General features: G+C 38.9%; 1 protein-coding gene across 9 annotated transcripts in view; it reads left to right on the top strand.

Annotated features, from left to right (window-relative positions):
- Positions 1-20,920, top strand: part of LOC410696 (protein madd-4) — a 186,238-nt gene that overhangs the window by 141,537 nt on the left and 23,781 nt on the right. For 8 of the 9 annotated variants that reach the window (XM_026440580.1, XM_026440578.1, XM_026440582.1 and 5 more), the window contains 2 exons: positions 11,261-11,587; positions 20,288-20,429. In XM_026440580.1, coding sequence (XP_026296365.1) covers positions 11,261-11,587; positions 20,288-20,429 — 469 coding nt within the window. The remainder of the gene's footprint in view (positions 1-11,260; positions 11,588-20,287; positions 20,430-20,920) is intronic. The other variant, XM_026440597.1, reaches the window with a different exon arrangement.

Below are 20,920 nucleotides of genomic sequence, written 5' to 3'. Positions count from 1 at the left end.
GGGTCGATTAGGTTTCAAGGCCAATGCGGTGTCACATCGGGATCGTTGTTGCGTGCCGTCTCGAAAAATTTATCGTGCGAAAGATCAGTGTACAACTCGTGATAATTGTCGAGTCTGATAATGATCAGATTGGAAATCAGATTTGAATATTGCGAATCTTTTACACTTTTGGAATAAACAATCTCTGCGAGAGATAAAGGGGTGTATAAAATATATATAAAAGGGATATAAGATAATGAGATAATGAGCGTTTTAATCGCGATTTTATATCTGATTAAAGGAGGATTAAAGGTTTCGAGCAGAGCGTTTTAAAACTGTGTGTACTTGAAACTAGGGGTAACTAGGTAATTTGCATGAGAAAATGTTAGGTCGATTTATCAAGTTAGAGGTGAACAGTGGTCTCGCGTGAAACGGGTTGGCCTCGAGGTGACTTCTTATTTTCACGACGAAAGGATGAAAAGAAAATTTTACCGCGTGTTAAAAATTGTCGTAATGGGGTGAAACGGTGGAGGGAAATACCCGAGGGAGAGATGGGGTGTGGTATACCTCGTCAAAAGAGAAATTTCCGTTCTAACGCTGAAACTTTTTTCAGCGTGCACGACACACAAGAGAGATTTGTTCAAAAGGAATCCATTGGCGGCCCACGAGCACCCCGCTGTCTCAAAATATTACGCATGTCGCGGGAAAATATTTTAGAATATACGCCATGTTTCACGCCACCCGGAGAAAGACAAATATTTTACCGTGGACGTAATCTCGCGTACAAACAACGAATTCCATTTTATTTCTCGCTTCCACGAATCCGAGCGCCGCGGCTGTTCGAACATTTTTCGGTCCGCGAATCGATAAACAAGAGTTTTTAGTGGCTCTGTGACCCGGTGAATCGAGAATCCTCAAAAACGAACGCGACAAAATTTCACCGATGGTCGCCTTGACACGAGATCTCGACCAAGAACGGAGAACGAAAGGAGGAGGGGGGGGGGGAAGGAGAAATTCGAAGGACGAGAGAGAGAGAGAGAGAGCGTGTGTACACAAAATACACGGTTCTGGATACGAATCCACGTTCCATACTGACGAGCAACGGCCCAGTGTCTGATAGCAATCACAGAAATGCATTCCGTGCAGAGTGCTACATTTCCGTGCACGAGACATTCTGCCATGTGGATATCCCTTTGTGCGTGCATGCGATTGCATTGCGCGTGTCTGTATGCAGTTGCGCGTGTGCTTCATCCGGAACCTGGATCATCAATGCTTGCCAAGTACGAATTAAACGGGATTCTGAAAGGAACGGACGTTGATCGGGAAGGCAAATCGATTCTATCGCGATAGTTGATCACGGTTTCTTTTTTTCTTTTTTTTTTTCCTTAGATATTAAACACGATATCTATCACGTGTTACAGCACATTTTCATTGTCATGAATTGTTGATTCAATCTTTTAGAAATAGAAGAACAATTAACTATCACGATCTCGTGGATTGATTTGGAACACTGGTTCGTGTTCAGAGAAACCGATTACTGAGGGCAGATATTAACTGGAGATAATCCTGTTTCAAATCAACAGATTGCGTAATAAAATATTCGAATTAAAAAAAGTATATATATCATCGCTGGAGGTAAAATTTAAATAAAATTTATCAATATATATATATAGAAATATAAAATATAAAATTAAATTCCGTAGGATTTATTTTAATTGGAGACAACAAGATCAATCGAAAAGTTGAGTTCTCGAATAAATTGTCACGTCGTGTCGAACAATTCGTTATATTAACAGCTTAGAGCTTAATGAACGGTGTTCACCGCCGTTCCGGGTCGGAGAGATTAAAGCGGTGTTAATTTCATGGTCGATTCGAGAAGGATCATCTGACGTCACTGGTCCACGAGAGGCCAAGGGAAACCGGGTCAAATTTGGCGGAGCCGAGAGTTATTACAATATGGTCGAAAACGAGGTTGAAGTTATTTATCGGACCACCACTCGTCGAAACGTGGTTTCATAGGGGTTGAAGTTTCGAGATTAATATCGTCCGGCTAAAATCGGACTCGTCCAGGGAAGATTATTTTTACCGTGATATATTTACTTCTAGCCCTCTTTCAATGTCGACTCATTGAGGCCAGTTTTTATTAATTAAAGAAAGAAATTCTTTCATCGATCGGAGGGGAAATTAGTTGTGCATCCGTGAGGCCGTGAATATATTAAAGCAGCCGTGTGATGATGCATCGTGGGTGAAACACGCGAAAGGTCATTTGACGTCAATACCTAACGGAGAACGCGATGGGAAATCAGGTCAATTTCCATGAAACCAAGGCCAATTCTCGACTGGTCAATAACAAAGTTGCATTTGCCCCTAATGCGTGTATCCTTCGATCGATGTCGTCCTCGTGCTTTAATTAGCGATTCATTCAACTGGCCGGTGTTCCCTTGTTCGCGTGTGTTACGTGTACTACGTGTACTACTTTATTAGAGGCATTTTGTGAAAGAGAGGGGAAAAAAAAAAGGAAAAAAAAAAATGTCATGAAAAATTGAAACTTTTCAAATAGGAAAGAATTTTCGTGACTGATAGATGCGAGGAAATAAATGATCTTGCAGTGTCGCATAAAAAGAGAAAACGAAATGGAAGTTCATTTTATCTCGCAGCAAGTAAATTCTGAAATATAGTAAAACGACCAGGAAATCGATTGGAATCGCGTTTCTGATCATTTTCGAATGTTTCGAATGAAAAGTTGATGGTAGTCGGTGTATGGTGTATGAAAAAAGTATTTTCCAAAAGAGGATCAAAAAAATTAAATCATTTCTCGAACATCGTTATTTCTACAGATTACGAAAAGATACAAAAAAAAACAAAAGAAACTTTTGCGTGTGCAAATATTTATACATATATGTATATATATCCATATATATTTTATATAGTAATGGATTAGATAAGAAACGTAGTAAATCATTTGACGTCAATGGTTAACGAATGGGTATAAACCGGATCGAATCCGACCAAACCAGAACCAATTATACTGCAATCTAAAAAGAAAACTTGTTGCACCGAATACGCGGCAAAACGTGTAATCCATCAACCGGAACATGAAAAGAATTTTATATCGAATGTGAAATTTCCTATCTAACGTGTAGATACATATATACACGTGCACATATGGTTCTATCGGTTTTTATTTTATTGGAATTTAAAAAAAAAAAGAATTCTGAAATTTATACGATTAATTTTCCAATGATTCTTAAACTAATAAGTATCAATCAAAGGATATCGAATTTAATCCGTCGAAAAAAATATTTCACTCTTTGAAACTCAGTCAGTCCTTCCTTGAACAGGAAAGATCTTTGAAGCTTATATTACAATTTCACTTGCACGAATCTAATTAGCGAGGATAATCGAAAAATTTTTCTCTCTCGAGTTAAAATAAATTATTAACGAGGAAGCGAAATCAGGTCAAAGAGAATTGCGGCTCCGTTACAGGGCACGGTGGTGGTACGGGATTGATTCTGTTTGCAATAGCAGTCTGCCGGTGTGGAATTGGTGGATCAAGTTGAATCCGAGCCCTCAGGATTAAAATCGTCGAAATCCCCGGGTGTCTGGAAGAACTGGTGGTTGGTTGTACCGTCGCATCGACGATTCTTGTTATCCAGGGGATCTGTCCTTGGAATTAACGCGACCGTTTCGCAGTGTAAACTTGGCAATGCTCGCCAGATGCATCTTCATTCCGTTTCTTATTTGCTCTGTGATGAAGATACCTCTTCTCTTTCTCGTTACCACCGACCAGGTTATTGTGAACCCTTTAAAACAGCTGCCTGTTCACAGCCGTTGAATTATGGCAGGTAGTGTATACTTTCTGTTGAGGGATGAAGAAAATTTTGATAAGTATGAGACAATTTTACGAAACAGGCGTAAAGAAAAAAAAAATGGATTTTTGGGAAAGGAAGAAAATTGTTTTTCCTTTTTCTTTTTTTTTTTTTGAGGATACGATAAAAAATTATTTTCAAAGAATTATATTGGTTAATCGCGAGTCAAAATTTTAAGGTTTTTTTTTTAATCGAACTAGCTTTATTGTGTTGACCGTAGAATCAATCTTTCTTCCAAGTTCATTCTTTTTCCAATCCAATAGCTTTAATAACGAATTGGGAGTGTGCACGTTTCTATCCTCGATCGTCGACAATAAGTATCGTTTACGGATATTGCCACAACACACGGGGAATTTTTTAATAATCTAACAATCGAAACGTGAAAGATCGTTTAGGATTCTACGTATGCTTTTTCAACATCCTTAAACGACATTGCATCTCAAGATAATCCCTTTTCTTTTTTAATCGTTAACTGTTCGCGATAAATCGAATCGAAGTATTCAAAAAAATATTAAAAAAACGCGCTTCCTTCTTTCAGTTTCATGAAAACTACATCAACGGCAGTTTATCCTAACTTCGTAGCTTTTTCATTTTATTCGTTACGTTCCGCGAAGTTTTTTAATTTTATCCCGAATTTCTATTTGCAGAAGCAATTTTAACATACCTTGATGGAGAAAAAAGAGCGCAAATATTTCGTAATGAACGCGCTTTTCTACCCAAATCTGAATGCGGGAATAATTGCAAATTACGTTTAACAAAAAAAAGAAAAAAGAAAAAAAAAGGAGAAAATAAATGAATGGGAAAACGGTCGAAATTTTGCGGCGTAATCGAGAATGAAGTGGCGTTATTCATCGAGAAAATCATCGTAAGAGGTCAGTCAACGTGCTCTAGTAGTGGCATCCATCGAAGAAAAAGTGGGGATGGTTGTGTAAACTACTCGGAGGCGAGTCACCAAGAAATATATAGTAGAATGAAAATTCTCGAGGACGGACACGTTTTCATCCCTTTGAGTCGATGGCACCCCTTCGGCTCCATTTGACTGCATTGACGATTCGTTCGGTGTAGTTTATCGGACCGAGTCTTTCGCTCTTTCCTTCTCTCTTTCTTTCTCGTTCGCCATCCCTTTTCCCTCTACTCACACTCGAGCAGAAACTTTCGACGAGTAATCCGTTACAAAAGTTATCGGGTGTAACGTGCACGGAATTTCCGTAAATACAGCGGATAATCGAGAAACGTGCTGACCTCTTCTCTTTCCCTTTCTTCTCTATATATATTTCTCTCTCTCTCTCTCTCTTCCTCTGTAGCTTGATGGTTCCAGTTGGCGAACTATCGATCGACGGCAGAAGATCTCGTTGGAATAGGATTTGTGCGAAAAAGGATTTCTAAAAATCGACGATTTTGAATTTTCAATAAGGTTGTATTGTAAAGTAATTGAAAAATTTCTGAATTCCTCGTTGCGGAATTGTTTTTTTTTTAAACGTAATTAATATTCTATCCTACGTTTTTTTAGAATTTTTATTATTTCGCAGATATTGGAAAATTTATCGGACTTGATTTAAATTTTCCAAGAGAATTACCAAATTCGCGATGCATCGAAATTTGTTCGAAGCAAAATTTCCGAAATTTTCTTTTCTCTCGTGGAAATAAAGGAAAATTTCCAACCAGAAGAGAAACGGTCCAGGCTGCTCGTAAGAAAAACACGTTTCCACAAATTTGCCGAATGATCTCGCGAAGGTAACAGGATTGCTTATAGCCACTTGCCCCGGACACGTTCTAGAAATGTTATTTTCGCAAGCGTTTTACTTGTATCCGGCCAACTCTCGATCGCTCGTTTCTTCTTTTCGCGAGAGTCCACGAGGTGAAAAAGAGCGAGGAGGAGGCAACAACGAGCGTGTGTTTTCCTTTATATCGTCGAGACGTGGAGACGTCACTTAGTCGTCGAATGGAAGGAAATGGTTTTCCAAGACAGGTTTCCATCTTCTATCTCGAGATACGAGGTCCGATTCTCGACGACGACCACGACGTGGCCACCATCCTCGACTTTCTTCTTTTTATTTCTGCCGCAGCTCAATGAACGGGGCTGGCTATTCATATAAGCTATTTCGCCACACGTTCTCTCCTCCCTGCTCCACACTCTCCACATCGTCGAAGGTGAATCATATTCTTTTCTCTCCGCTCGTATCGCTCGCCAACGTGCTCGTTCACGGAAACCATGTTTTTCGTGGCACAACTTCCTCCTTGCGTCTCTCCTCTTTGAAGCGACGTTCCTCGGGTAAATTTACGTCGCGATTGTGTTCCGGCCTTGCATGGCAGAGGGTCCCTCGCATGTTGATACTTTCCAAGCGAATTCTCCCGAAAGAAAAGAAAAAAAAAAAACGAATTCCGTCCATGCTTTTTTAATTACAATTTCATCGTTGCACGCGAACGTCTCTTTTTCACAATCGAGTAATATTAATAGCGAGGGAATGCAAAATGGAGGAAATACAACCAACAGAAGAATTCAATCATTTTGAAGAATCTTCTCGAATGGGGATGTCTTCTCGAAAGTCGGTGAATCTCGACCTCGAAAAAAAAAAGAAGGAAGGACGAGCATCGCGTTAAAAATGAAACGAGAACTGCCTTTTCTCCCTTCATCGTCCTTCTCTCTCTCTCTCTCTCTCGTCCCGGTTTTCATACCCATCCGCGAAAAAAACCTCGCCGCGCTCAATTTTTAATCCAGCAGCGAAATTATTCAACTGGGAAAGTTTTCGGCGCGCGATATACAAACCGAGGTCGAAAATTCGGCGCACTCGCGATGCATGATATATCGTTGGACAGGATTCTCGACCGTTGGTCGTTGGTTGGGGGACGGATGTAGCGTGGTGAAGCCCGCTTCCGGATGGCGAGACTTGGGTGGGTGGGCGGCCACCTGCTCAGGGCGAAACGGATGGAAAGAGGAAGAAACTATGCGAAACCGCGAAACCAGCACTGCAGAGTTGAGACGCTCCTTAACAAGGAATCTCAACTACTCATTACGCGAGAACGTTTCTACATCCATCGTTTCCTCCAATACCCGCCGGTCATTTGCCGTTTCAACCGATTACGCCCCTCCCTGGAAACCGAAAACAATGAATGATTACAATACCTCATCCGTGACATCAACTCGTTTGCGAACGAAAAAACGTTGAGTTGAGTCTTGTAATCTTGTCGACTCTGATCATTTTTACATTGGAAAGTATGATGATGAAATTTGAAGAATAATATACGATGATGATATATTTAAGTATCATTATATATATATCTAGTATAAATAATTCGTGTGAAGAACTTGAATCATGAGAAAAGTTTATTAAGCGAAAATTATTGAAAATAAAGGAATAATTTAAAGAGATGAAGATTTAATACATTGGCAAATTTGATCGATGGTTAATAGGAGGGGGAAGTGAGGGAAGTCGATTTTTTGTTTTTGACTCGTGGCCCGGATCTCCATTTCGTCGAGGACTGTTTGTATTTAATAATTATCACGACAGAAGCTGTCTAATAATATGCTAACATGGGGATAACAGCGGAACCCTTATTGCCATAATTGTGATATAATCCCAGTGGATTAAGAATTCAAAGCTCCTCGCTTTGAGGGGTGAGACAGCGGGGGCGTGTCTGCGTAAACGTAGGAAAAGTGAACGACCGGAAGGAAGGAGGCGACTGTCACCCTCTTTTAACCGGTGAAAATTACTTTCACTGACGCGAGATGAAAAAAAACAACCAAGAATGGAAATTCTTTGAAATAATGCGACGAAAGATAGCGTGCATAATATCCACGAATAACGTATTATTCGTGTATCGTATTTAATCCGTCTCCCGTGTCTCGCGGATAAAAAAAAAAAGAAAGATCTTCTTTGTAATACGGTGAAACGTATTGTCTTTCCGTCTCTGAATGTGAAACATAAAGTTCAAAATAAAATTCTTCCAACGAGTTACTGCGATAGAATGTCCTAAAGAGTTTCAAGATAGGTCAATTAGCTTTCTGAGTTAGTCTACCAAACGCAATGGAAATGTTGACGTAATCAAAAGAGAATTGAAATAAGTATGAAGTACAAAGGATCGGTTGAAATCTTTGTTACAATTTCTTCTTTAAAAAAGCGTACATAAATATATTTATATTTTTATCCCGCGCCATTATCCTAGAGAAGCAATTATCTTTTTACGATACCATCATCTGTTCTACTTATTTACAGAATATTGCCCATATTTACGTGCCACGCTTCGTGTAACGATTATCGAGTCCGGTATCGACAATATTTCTTCTTTCGATCGGCGAATTTTGTATCGATCGATCGATGACGGCCAGTATGTAACAGGTGTCCCGTAAGTAAGCGTTTTGCATTTCGTATACGGGAAATGATGGATCGTCGGGTAATTCAATGCCACTGTTCTACACGAGAAAGTTGTAGACGGGAAGAAAGATGCGAAAGGGTGAAAGTGGGGTGGCAAGAGACAAATGTAAAGGGGGAAGGAAATAAAACGGGCAGGATTTTTCGCGGAAAAGCTTACCTTGAAAAAAACTGGAAAAGCCAATATTCGCTCGCGCGAACGTATCGCGGAGAAAGATTTCCCATTGATGGAATTAATTTCAATTCGAAAATACATTTTTTTTTTCACGTTTGAACGATATCTCTTCATTCATCTTCGTTCTTTAAATTAAAATTACAGAATATATTCTAAATCGATCCGAATGAATGGATATCGTTTAAAAAAATAAAAATTATTATTTCGCTTAATCCCTCGCGTTTAATTGAGCTCATCATTATAATATAATATATATTAATAGAAGGATTGAGCGTTATTAAGGATTATTAAGAATAATTAAAGATAACCTAGATTATTCCATTCCATTCTTCCCTTTTTTTTTTTATCGCGGCGGAAAAGAGGAATGCGGATTAAACGACTCGTTGGTAACTGGATGGAGTAATTAAATAAAATGAAAAAAAAAAAAAGAGAGAGAAAAGAATGACACGGAGAGCTAGGTATTTCGCGCCTAAAATATACGCTATTGTACGAGGAAAATAAAAAAAAAAAAAAGAAAAAAAAAAGAGTAACGTTGCGAGTCTCCCTGTACGTCGAAAACGTACGTTCTGTGACATCGATTTCACGAGCACGCTTCTCCCTTGCCGCGTCGTTTGCACCCGTTTAATCAAGCCTACGATATCGGCAATGATAAAACGAGATTATCGAAATGACGATGAATACGATTCTCATAATTTATAGACGGATGTCCGGTTTGATCAAACGTGATCCTCCTGAGAGGAATAAATTAACGGAGAAATAAAATTTTAAAAGCAAAATTTTCTTATCTTTCAAACGTTGTTTTATATTCGAGGATAAATAATCCAATCCATATTTAGCCAGTTAACGATATCGAACATGTAATTTCGATTGATAAACTATGCTCGAGTATGCAATCAAGTTCTGGAACAGAGGGTCAAATTTACTCGATATGTCGAAAGAAAGGAACAGTTATGCAATCACGAGTAACTGGATGCTGGATTCTAACTAAATTATAGTTGGCGTGGCACGTTAATTAATTACCATTGGCACCGTTGTTAATCAGCTTCGTTAGAACCCGGAAAGTAATACGGAACTTCGATGTCCCCGTTGTTGAAAATCGACCAGCATTCCGTCAACAGCGAAACATCACGCGAGCCGCCACGAAACCGTCGACATTCTACATCCCTTTGCCAGTATCGTGCATTTTCATCGAATCTAATAATTATTGGGAACAGAGTTTAAACGTTTTTAACAATCTTTTCACGTGTTTCTTGAAAAATTACCTCTTCCTCTTATTTGTTTAACATCTGTTCATTGATACTTTTACAGCTTTTTTCTTTTTATCTGATTACGTTTTAAAATGAAATTATTTATATATTATACTATCGCGTTAAAATTCGATATTTTCCAGATTATTATTTGTACCATCGAACCAAGTTTGTTCGTAGTTAGTAATTGAAGATGCAGGAAATGCAACTTGGTTTCGTATCTATTCGAATTCGAAACTTCTCATTGCGTTAGGATCTATCGATAAATAACTCGATTGCATCTTGGGAATATTCTCTAATAGGATACCGACCAACTATTCTTCCGCTGCACGAATACGGAAGACAATTTCCTCGACGTATATTCGAAGTAAAGAAGGAGACAAGCAAAATCAATTGTTTCGTTAAAATCGCACCGACTAACAGCCATTCATCGATTTAAATGGGAAGAGGATCGTTAATTATTAATCAAAAAACGATTAATTCGATGCTTCTTCAACTTTTTCCGGATTGAATGGCTTGGAAAATGGAAACAACGATGAATGGAACACGGTCGACAATAATGAACCCTTCTCTTTGGTCAATTTACATCGCGGTTCGTTGGCTCGTCGTGAGATCGAAGTGAGCTCGCCACGCCGGCAAAAACGTACAATTGGAACGCCCTCGAGTCATATCCGATCTGATTACCAACCCGTTAATTACGACGATAATTAGCGGCCATTGCTAGCGTGGAATTTTGTTGACCGACTCGGTTGTGAATGATCGAGCATCGTGCAAACACAAACGAAACACCTACAACCTTTTGATCTTTCTTCTTTGATTTTTTCATCGCTGATAGATAGACAATTTAAATAAATAATCGCGCGAATTAATTTTCATTCTGTTCACGTTCCCCTTTATACAATAATTTTATCGAAAGAAAAAAAGGAATGAACACGAGTAATTGAACCGTGAAACAACGTTTCGCAACAAAACGAACGCAATCGCGTAATTAATTAAACGGTAAGAACGAGATCGATAGGAAATATTGTGTCCCTAATATTCGAGCATTTTGCTGGGCTTAGAGAGGACATCAACGCGGCTTGATCGCTTTCGAAAGTGGACATCTTAAAATACCGATAACGGTTCGACCTAATTGGGTAATGATCTGCTTCGTCGAAATCCTTTGCTTTCGGCCCTGTGAAAATCCTCTACGATTTCCAGACAAGCTGGCACGCTTCGTTTAACGGCTTTACGAACAACTAAAATGGGAGCAATGGCGAAACACTAGATAGATAGCACGTTGTAGCCGAATAATTCTTAAAAATTATTAAGACGATACGAACGAGCTGACAAAAGAGTCGAAAAAAATATTAAATATAATTTTAACGTTGAATCGTACAACAAATACTTTGATACTTGAACTATCATATCGCATTTTACAAATTAATCGTTTCTCTTTCCAATAATTATAAATATGCGACACCACGCCCTTGAAAACATCCATCAAAATTATCTCTGCACATTGAAAACTTTGATAATCACATTTGACGCTAGAACAAATCTGTCTAAAGTCATATCAATCCGTCACGTCGTAGAATGAAAACATCTTTCCAAGAGAAAAATCCGCGCTATTGGTTGCAGCCCTGCGAAAATCCGAGCGATTTCCGGTCAGAGCAATGCGCCGCGTTCGACGATGTGCCATACAGCGGACAATTGCTGAAATGGTATCCACATTACGATCCTAGCAGGCCGTGCGCTTTGATCTGTCGTGGCGAGCAATCGGTGGAGAACACGGGGAATCGGCTCAGGCAGGAAACGTCCGTCGAAAAGACACTTCCGCACGACGCCACTGACGCTTTGCAGCTCGACAGCGAGGAAACAATCGTGGTTCAACTCGCGGACAAAGTCGAGGATGGCACCAAATGCTACACCGATAGCATGGACGTTTGCATCAATGGTGAATGCATGGTGAGTGGTTACGATTATTATCTTTTTCTCTACATTTTATTTTTATTTTTATCCTGATGTTATATTCGCCACTTATTTCTTTCACTATATTTTTATTCGCTATTTTATTTTATAAAGATATCAAGACAACCGAAAGGGTTTTATTTGAAAATATCGATTTGCCACTTTAAAAGGACATTGGATATTTATTTTTTAACTCGAGGTTTTTAAAGAATAAAATATCGCGCCGTACAAAGTATTAATTTTCCTCCGTGAAATCGTGTAATTGAGTTTAGTTAAAAATCCAATTTGATAAGTGAGTCGTGAATTCGTTCGATTCGAAGGAAGTTGGCGCCAGCTCGGAATCGGAAACGTTTATCTCTCGGGAGAGAGCAATTTTTGCACCGTGTCAGTATCCCTTCCGTACCACCATATTTTGTACTTTGCGCGAAAGTTTCCGAGTTTCGGCCTGCCAAACCGCACTCCATCCAATCTTGTGTTTTACGCACGTCCGAGTGCGATTTCTGACCCGCGTTTAATCGAGCATAGTGCAACCATGTATCGATAAATAAATTTCGATTGCGCGAATTAATTGAAAAGTATTTGGGATTGAAAAAAATAATGAAAATAAAGAAAAAGGAAATAAAGAAAATAAAGGACGAGTAAGATAATAAAATAAGAGAAATTTGTTGATTGGTTTATTTGATTCGTCATTAAATAAGAAGTTTTATAAATAATTCATAAAGAACTGGGAATGAAATGAAATTATGAATATTTAAAGAAAAAGTTACTGGATGATCTTAAACTCAAACTGAAATATCCGATTGAAATTTCAATACATAAATTAATCTTGAAATTAGTTAAGAAATAATGTACGTATTTTACTTTTAATTTGAATTATATTTATTTGGATAATTCCACCAGATACGTGTTATTCATATTATTCGTATTATTCGATTTCACCATAATTAAATCTTAAAATTAAATCAATATTATAAAATAACGCGATATAAATCCATCCAGAATTATATATAAAAGTATTATAAGGAACAAAAGTGACAATATTAATGAGTTAAACAATTATCGAGTTGATAATAGTCCGAAATCCTGGAGATTCACTCGAGTCGTATAATGAATGCAAACCATTCGAATGACGTGGCACGCTAGAAATTTCCGTATCGACCCGTCGTATTCCCTGTCAATATTTGATACTGTATTCTCGGAACAGTATGAAACTTCATTTTATTACTAATTGTAACATGTTCCCATCTTTAAATTAATTAACAATAATGGACAACCCCCGACACGCTTATTATCTTTGATTAAATTTATCGCAAACAAATTATTCTCCTGTGTCGCGTAATTTCGTAACAGAGATGCGCTGCGTTGAAACGCACGGAAATATCACCTATTCGTCCAATCCATTTCTACGTTCGTCATTTAGATATCGTTGATTTTTTTTTTTCTTTTTTCTCAAGGTTCGTTTAACGAATATAAATCCGTTTCAAAGTTTTGGCAATTAAACAATTGATAACGAGGAACGGCTTATCATATTTCGTTATAATAATATCAGCGATACCAACGGATGCTTTCGCTTCGAATATTATTTAGACTATGTGAAACATTAGCGAGAGCTACATCAATATTTAATATAAATACGATGCATATGTATACATATTGAAACAGCTTATTTACCCATGGATACACGGCGTAGCCATAGAATAATACAATTGCCATTGTTAATTAAAGGTTCCTTCCACGTTAATTATTAGCACACGCGTAATAATGTTGAAAATATTTTCATTGGTTAAAATGTCTTTCTCCGGGTATATTTTTTTTTGTTATTTTTGTTACTTGTTTATAAATTAAATTTACCGGTCAGAGCTTTTTTTTGATATATGAACTTTTGACATACATTTTGTATATGCGTACATAATTTAGTCGATAATAACATAATATAATCATAAACATTGATCAAATAAACGGTTCATTGTACCTATAAATTGTTGATGCGATGTTAGTTAAGTTCGATGCACGATATTTTTTTTAAAAATTGAAATATTTGTCTGTATCAAAAACTCGACCAACATCGATCAGTGATACAGGTCTGTCATTAGTCAACCGTATACCGTAGCCGTAGTTGGTATAACGTTGATAAACTCGAAATATTATTATTATCTCCTAATTACCGAAAGCATTTTAAAAGTGGCGTGCTGGTAATGACAACCTTTATAAATGAGATATCGATTTTTGGAAAATAATAAAAACAAGGGAAAAAAAAAATTAGTTTTCATCAGGCGTTTTTATTCAATTCATATTATATACGCTCGTGAAATTCGATAAAATTTTGGTGGTTTCATTTGCAAGTTTTCATCGTGTCGCTAAAATACGCGTTTAACATACTCGTTTGTGTACACGTGTGATACGTTCAAAGCCGACTTCATTTTATCTCGGATCGAGATGCAGGGTATCTTTGAAATTTGCACAGGATAAATTCGCGCGGAATAAAATCAGGATTTTAGTTTTTCGTTTTACGAAGCCATATGTTTTTTGAAACACTTTGAAAATATAGGGAAACAACACACGGAGAGGAGAAAAGCGAAGTCGTGTACTACGTTTATCGGAAAAACGCTCCGTATTCCGTCATTACACGAACATTACTCCAACGCGTATATATTTTTATATGTAAACGCGTATTTACATACATTTCAACGAGCTTTACTTTTTCATTTACACATAAAAAACTGTCGCCTTTAACGAGCATTATTTTTCTCTATCTTCTTCCACATCTTCTTCTTCTTCACCCCCTTCTCGAAACAACTTCTTAATTTATATTCCGACTCGAGGAATTCCGGAGGCAAGTCGACTTGGAGAGATGATTAATTAAAAGCAGAGATCGGACTTTTAAATATGCGATCGTAGCCCAGGCCCTTGGCTCGGAGGATTACGATGAAAGCGTCGGTTAAGAATTAAGTCGCAATTGCTGCATCCCTTGTCGAAACTTGGCGAGGAGGAAGAAAGTTCCGGCGGAAACTCGAAGAAATTTGCTCAGGTGGAGCCATACAGTGTGCCCCCTCTTTCCAAACCTCTCTTTCTTCTCCGAATCTTTCTTCTCGACCGGACTCCAAAACTTATTTATAACTTTTAGTTTTCTACCTATGATTGTGCTCGCGTATTTTTTCCTCTCTCTCTCTCTCTTTTCTTTTTTCTTTCCTCGGCCAAGGAAAATGCGAACTAACGAGGCGTCGTCCGCTCGTCCTCGGCCAATATTTACCATGGGTGCGTCGAGACGCCCGCACTTCTCGTCCATTAAGTTAATTCGATCTTACTTTACACCGTTGACGACTCTGTGTACCGAGAAACAGGCCATGTCGAGAGGGAGCTACTTTCGTCGATTAACCCCTTAAGTAGTTGCAAGCTGCCTTAAGTCTGGGAACACCAACAGAAGGTAACGTTTACCAATATTGATATTGTTTACCGCTTCATCTAACGGGTGACCAAACACGATAGATGCCTTCGAAAGGTGATGGAAAATTCTATTCTTCGAGTTTGAAAGAATCAAAATTCGTCACGAAACGACGTATTAAGAATCGATGAAGGATGCTCGTGCAAGAAATCCGTTGTATCGGGGGATACAAGGAAGAAACTAGAGAAGCGGGGACGATTCAGCGAGTACGTCTAAGGGGGCGTCAAGAAATAATTAACGGGATTTCATAGCGACGACAGTGGCGGCGAAGTTGGAAGGACAATATCTAATCAGCAGACGGGTCCACGTAATTAAGCACTAACCGAGCTCTGGTAAACGCAAACTGGTTTTGCATTATTAAAGCTCCGACGAGCTCTCTCTCTCCCTTCCCCAGCATTGGACACGCTCGATAAGTGCACGACGCTTTTGTGCTATCGCGACTCATTAGAGTTTGTCTTCCATCCACGGAAATTCCTCCAATTGTTTCGTTTCGTGCGCTTTTCCACGTGTACGCTACGGATAACTTGTAACGCAAATCGACCCGCCATATTATCCTACCCCCCCTCTCCAGTACTTTCGTGTTCCAGTAGTTGAGTACACGCGAATTTTATCCTCATCCTATAACGAATTTATTCGTTAATTTTAATATTGTTAATTATATGTTTATTTGAGCTCGATATATCGTGTTATTAACTATTATTAAACGATATATATTTTAAATTTTACAGAATTATTTCTTCTTTATTCTTGAAAACAATAGGAAAAAAGAGGGAAAGAGTTAATACAATTCTTAAACGTAAACGTAAAATTTAATTCTATAAATAGCCTAGCTTCGTTGTCCAAACTATTGCATAAATTAGATCAATAAAAGGGGATATAAATTAGAAATAATGAAAGCATGAAAATTCATAATTATATAATAATTTATTCACAAAAGTAGAAGATAAATGCAATAGCTTTAATCGTGTCTCAAAAGAGATAGAGAGAGAAAGAATCACGAGTACCCTTCTGAAGATTATTCCGGTACAATACGAGGCTCATAATATCCTCTTCGTTTCTAAAGAACAACTCGATGCAAATAAAAAGAAAAAAGAAAAAAAAAGGGGGGAGGGGGAAGAAATTAAGGATATAGAAGCGATTCGGTGGCTCGATGATAAATTCCATCGTTTCAGTGAAACCGGGCAGAATAAGGCGGACAAAGTGATCGAGTCCGTCTGCACCCCGGGAAATCCCATTCTCCGGGAAACTATGTTAAAAGGCAGGAACGAATGTAGAGAAAAGAAGGTCTGGCGGGTGGTGGTGGTGTGGATAGCGAAATGAGAGAAGGGGATGAGAAGGGGATGAGGCGCTCGTGGCGGGGAAAAGAGTGTATTGAGCGTAATGGGCTAACTCCGGTAGATGGCAAGGGGTGTGGATGGTGTACCGACTGCCGGAATGGAACCTTGAAAGCCGGTTTGAATAATTGAACTCCAGTCAAATTTACGTAACGAAATAGCCGAGAGACGAAAAGTCGCGGAAATCGGCGATTTACCTTTCGGCCAGGATCTTGTTATCTAACGATTGGATGAAATGACGGTCGGGCGAGAGATTTTTTTTTTTCTTTCTTCTTCTTCTTCTTTTTTCCATCCTCCTCTTTTTATCGCGTTCCAAGTGGAATAGGTAAATATTTGGAAAGCCATAGCAGAGGATAGAACACGGGAGAATAATTATCCTCCTTTCTGAGCGTTCGATCGTCAAACATCGAATTCCATTCGGAAAGAAGCGCGCGAGTTAATTTATTCGCAAGTTTCTCTCTCATTCCGGAATCCGAAGAATAGGTGGTGTTTCGAAACGAGTGCTCATATCTCTCGTCTCATCATAGACGAGGGGGGGGGGGCCATTGGCGAGGTATTTACCGGATTTAAAGGTATTATTTGCACGGATCGAGCGTGGATAGTAAGCATAGCCAGAGGGAGAGAGGAGGATCGGGCGCCGTTTAAGTTCCACGATATTTCATTTTGCACGCCCGGCCGGCTGCCCGTTTCTCTCGGCTTGTTTACCTAGAGAAATAACCGGTTGCTTCGATGGTCCTATCCTTCAATTACGGGGCTCCGCTCCAGGTTTCCACTTCTCGGGCAAAGTAAACCTAATCCTGAACGCCCGTATTGTGTGTCTCTTCCGTTCTGTTTGCGCGCTCGCGCTCGCGTGCGCTGTGGACACAGTACGTACATGTGAATATGTCATACGCGTGCGACCTGTCCCTTTCACATTTGTCCCTGACAGAATCTAAAAATCTTGGTCCGGTGGAGATCCGCCAACTGGGAGAGAATCTCTATGAATTTTTTAAAAGATCCAAAATGGGGTTTCGAGATAAAGAGTTATTTTCAATTTACTCTCTTCGCCTCTATCGCTCGATTGATTTCTATCTTCCTTTTTCCACTTTTTTCTTTTTTTTTTCTTTTTTTTTCGAAAGCACTCGAAAACCGCGTTAACTCGGACCGAAAAAAATGTATTTGAAATGTAGATTGCATTTGAAAAAAATAGCTTTGAAATAACGTATTCGCGTATTCAAAGTATTTGTAACTCGATTTGTTCGTTGGATATACTTGCTTCGATTCAAACTTTATGTGAAATAAAAATGATCTTTTTCGTCTTCGAGTGCGCTCGATTAAAACCGCTCTTCGAACGACGAGTCCTGAGATCCTATTTCGTAACCGAGGTTAAACAGTCGAGCCATCGGAATGAAAGGGAGAAAAAGGAGGAAAGGGAAGGACGGTTGAAAAAAAAAAAATGGAGAGAAGGAGGAAAGATTGTTTCGTATTGTTAAAATCGCGTACCACCCAGATTTAAACTCCATTCGAAATCCCCGGTGGTGTACACGAGGCCGAGCTCTCGCACAGCTGTACAATGGATACACACGTGCATCGATGCATGGTGGAAAGAAAGGTCGCGGAACGAATTCGGCCTCGTGTAAAATTAAATCTCAATTCGTCCTGTCACGGTATCACCGAACGCTCGTTCGGTTTCTATTCGATTTCTCGAGGCTGTTCGAGAAGCTTTTTTTTTTCTCTCTCTCTCTTTCTCTTTTCCTTTTTTTCGAACCAAAGTTGCAACGCTATTCAGTAGTTCCGTTAAATCATAGGTTCGCGCGATTAAGTAAACTTCAAGCTCTTTCTTTAATCTTTCCTTTCCCCCTTGTTTTTCTTTCCCAACATTTTCTCTCCCTCTTTTTTCTCCAACCCATTTTTTTTTCTCTCCGTTCTTTTTTTTTTCTCTCTCTCTCTCTTTGATATTTTTTTTTCTTCGGTCCTCTTTAAATTTCTTTTCCTTTTCTTCTCGTTGAGAAACATGATTCACCAAAGTTACTTTCCAACGCGAATTCCGCGAATGGAACGTACCTTCCAACTGTCGAAGAATTTTCGCTGAAGTGTAAATGCTGTTTCTAAATGCCGGCGTACAGCGAACGTGCTTCCGATGAAAAGACACGTTGCACCAGCTTTTGCTTAAGCGAGACAGGGAATTGACAGAATTTCTCGAAAAATTCTTGCTCGATCGTTCCGATTGAATATTAGCCATTCGGAAACTCGCTGTACGCACCGCTCTTCCATTCCACCATATTGGTATCGCATTTGAGGAACATACTCAAAGCGTATAGCATCGTCTGGTGTATTGAATTCAATCAGAAATTCATATTATACGAGTTTGTGTTAACGAAAAAGATCGAGTAAATCAATTTTAGATAATTTTGTACGAGTAAGAAAGTAGTAAGGGATAACGAAAGTGATCCGATGTAAACATTTTATTCAAATCGATCGTAATCTGACAAAATCTTGGATTACCCCCGTCGATCGACCAGGATCTCGTTAGGCTCGTGTCTTCCCTTTTTACATTCATCCCCCCATCCATATCCTTCCTCGTCTCGTCCTTGGTTGGCACCTTACCACCAGTTTCGTTCGCTCTTCTCGCCCGGATAAGGGATGAATAATGTACTTCCCGACCTCGGAGCAAACCTCCATGCAACCTGAATGACAAATCAGTTTGCCGTCCGAGCCAGGTCACGAATCGACGTCAGCTTCTTTTTCCTTTTCCTTTTTTTCCCTCCCTCCTTCCTTCTTTTTTTTCTCTTCACCTCTTATTCTTGAAAAGTGCTGGTGCATTTGTACAGGAAGAGCAGCAACAACAGCAGCAGCAACATCAGTCGCATTCAGAAAATCTGAAGAGTGACATCCAGCACTCCATCTTTTTTTCGTCTTTCATTGATTAATCTTTCACACTTTGACAGACTAGAACTTCACGACATCTACTATCATTCGTTCGTATTCTATTTACGGATAAGAGTGAGGTGTTGATCGACGTGTACGAATCGTTCTTCTCCTTCCTTCGAGAAAAGGAGGGAGAAGAGAAAACGTGTTTTACATTATCGAAAGACGAAAATTTGTTTACGGTACGAAGAGACAGAGTTAGAGTTTATTGCAAATCGAACCTTTTCCCAAGAGTGCGTGACATAGAGCAGGATCGTCTTTAGGTTACGCGCCCTCAAGGAGGATCAATCGCTTTGAGTCGGGGGTATTAAACGGAGGCTTAACGTGTACCTTTGAGTTTAAGTATCAAGATTTACGATCTATTTGTCACTTATTTGATTACGCAACGATCTCGAATCGAAGCAATGAAAAATCAATGGAGGAAATGATTTTTATTTGTCCTTTCATTCGAAGAGAAGAAGACTTGTTGCGAGAACATTGACAAATTTAATAGGAACGTTCGAAAAGATGAAAGACATTTTTACAGGCCAATTTTTCCCAAGTAATTCTATATGCAGTGTAAATAATAGCTGAAGATTTTAACCACTTTGTACTTTCTCTTTGTATTTTTTAACTATCCATTACTGAATATCGTCATGTAAAAAATTTTTGTTTAAATTTATTCTTCCTTCCATTTATTTTATTACTTATTAAACAAAAAAGTGAATGTTAAATTGCTAAAAGAAACAAAGAGAATCATTCTACGATGAAAAAATTATTATATCAAAAATTTAGAATATGTATATATATTCCTTCAGAATTAAAATTTCCAATTATTATCTGATCGCACGCCAGCGATATATGCTAATTAAACGATATCCAAGATTATCTCATCCCTATATATATATATATCTCAAGAGCAACATTATCCCGCGAGGTATTTCACTGACCATAAAGACAAACGCCTAGCGGGTGAAAAGAGAGGGCTTTTGGGTGAACGTAATATTAATCAAGCCTGGGTGATTTCTGTTTCAGAAAGTCGGGTGCGACCTGCGAGTGGGCAGCAACAAGAACACGGATCCCTGCGGAGTGTGCGGAGGAAACGGATCGAGCTGCCAGTCGCGATACTCGTGGAGTTTGGAATCGATATCCGCCTGCTCGAAATCATGCGGGGGAGGTGAGTGGTTGGTTACGAAGTTCATTCGGTTGAAGCACTTACAATTAGTTCACCGCCGGCTAGTCCATTTACATCGAACCTGGGAGCAATGAATTCTAATGAACTTTAGCGAGCCCCGCGAATCGTTAAACGCTTACCCTTTTCCCGAAATTAATAAGCGGCTACTTAAACCGCTTCGTTTCCCCACTTATCATCGTTTTGCTACGTTTTTCCGTCGAGATTGCTTTCCTCCTTGAGAAAACGCTCGAAAATTTTCGTTTCCCGTTCGTTTTTCAGACGAGAGAGTGTAATCGATCGAAAAATTTTATCTTTTCTTTTTTCTTTTTTTTTGCGATTAAAATTGAAACAATTTGAAACGAATGTTCGAAATTAAGGGTACGATTTTGTAAAGTAGAAAATGTTATAAAGATTTAGAGAGGATTCGAGTACATTTCCGAAATGGAGATTCATCGTCCAATAGAGAGTATTTCATGCTCTCTATTGTCCTGAAT

Source organism: Apis mellifera, linkage group LG1, assembly GCF_003254395.2.
Source record: "Apis mellifera strain DH4 linkage group LG1, Amel_HAv3.1, whole genome shotgun sequence".
NCBI lineage: Eukaryota > Metazoa > Arthropoda > Insecta > Hymenoptera > Apidae > Apis > Apis mellifera.
This window is presented reverse-complemented; position numbering and strand designations above follow the sequence as displayed.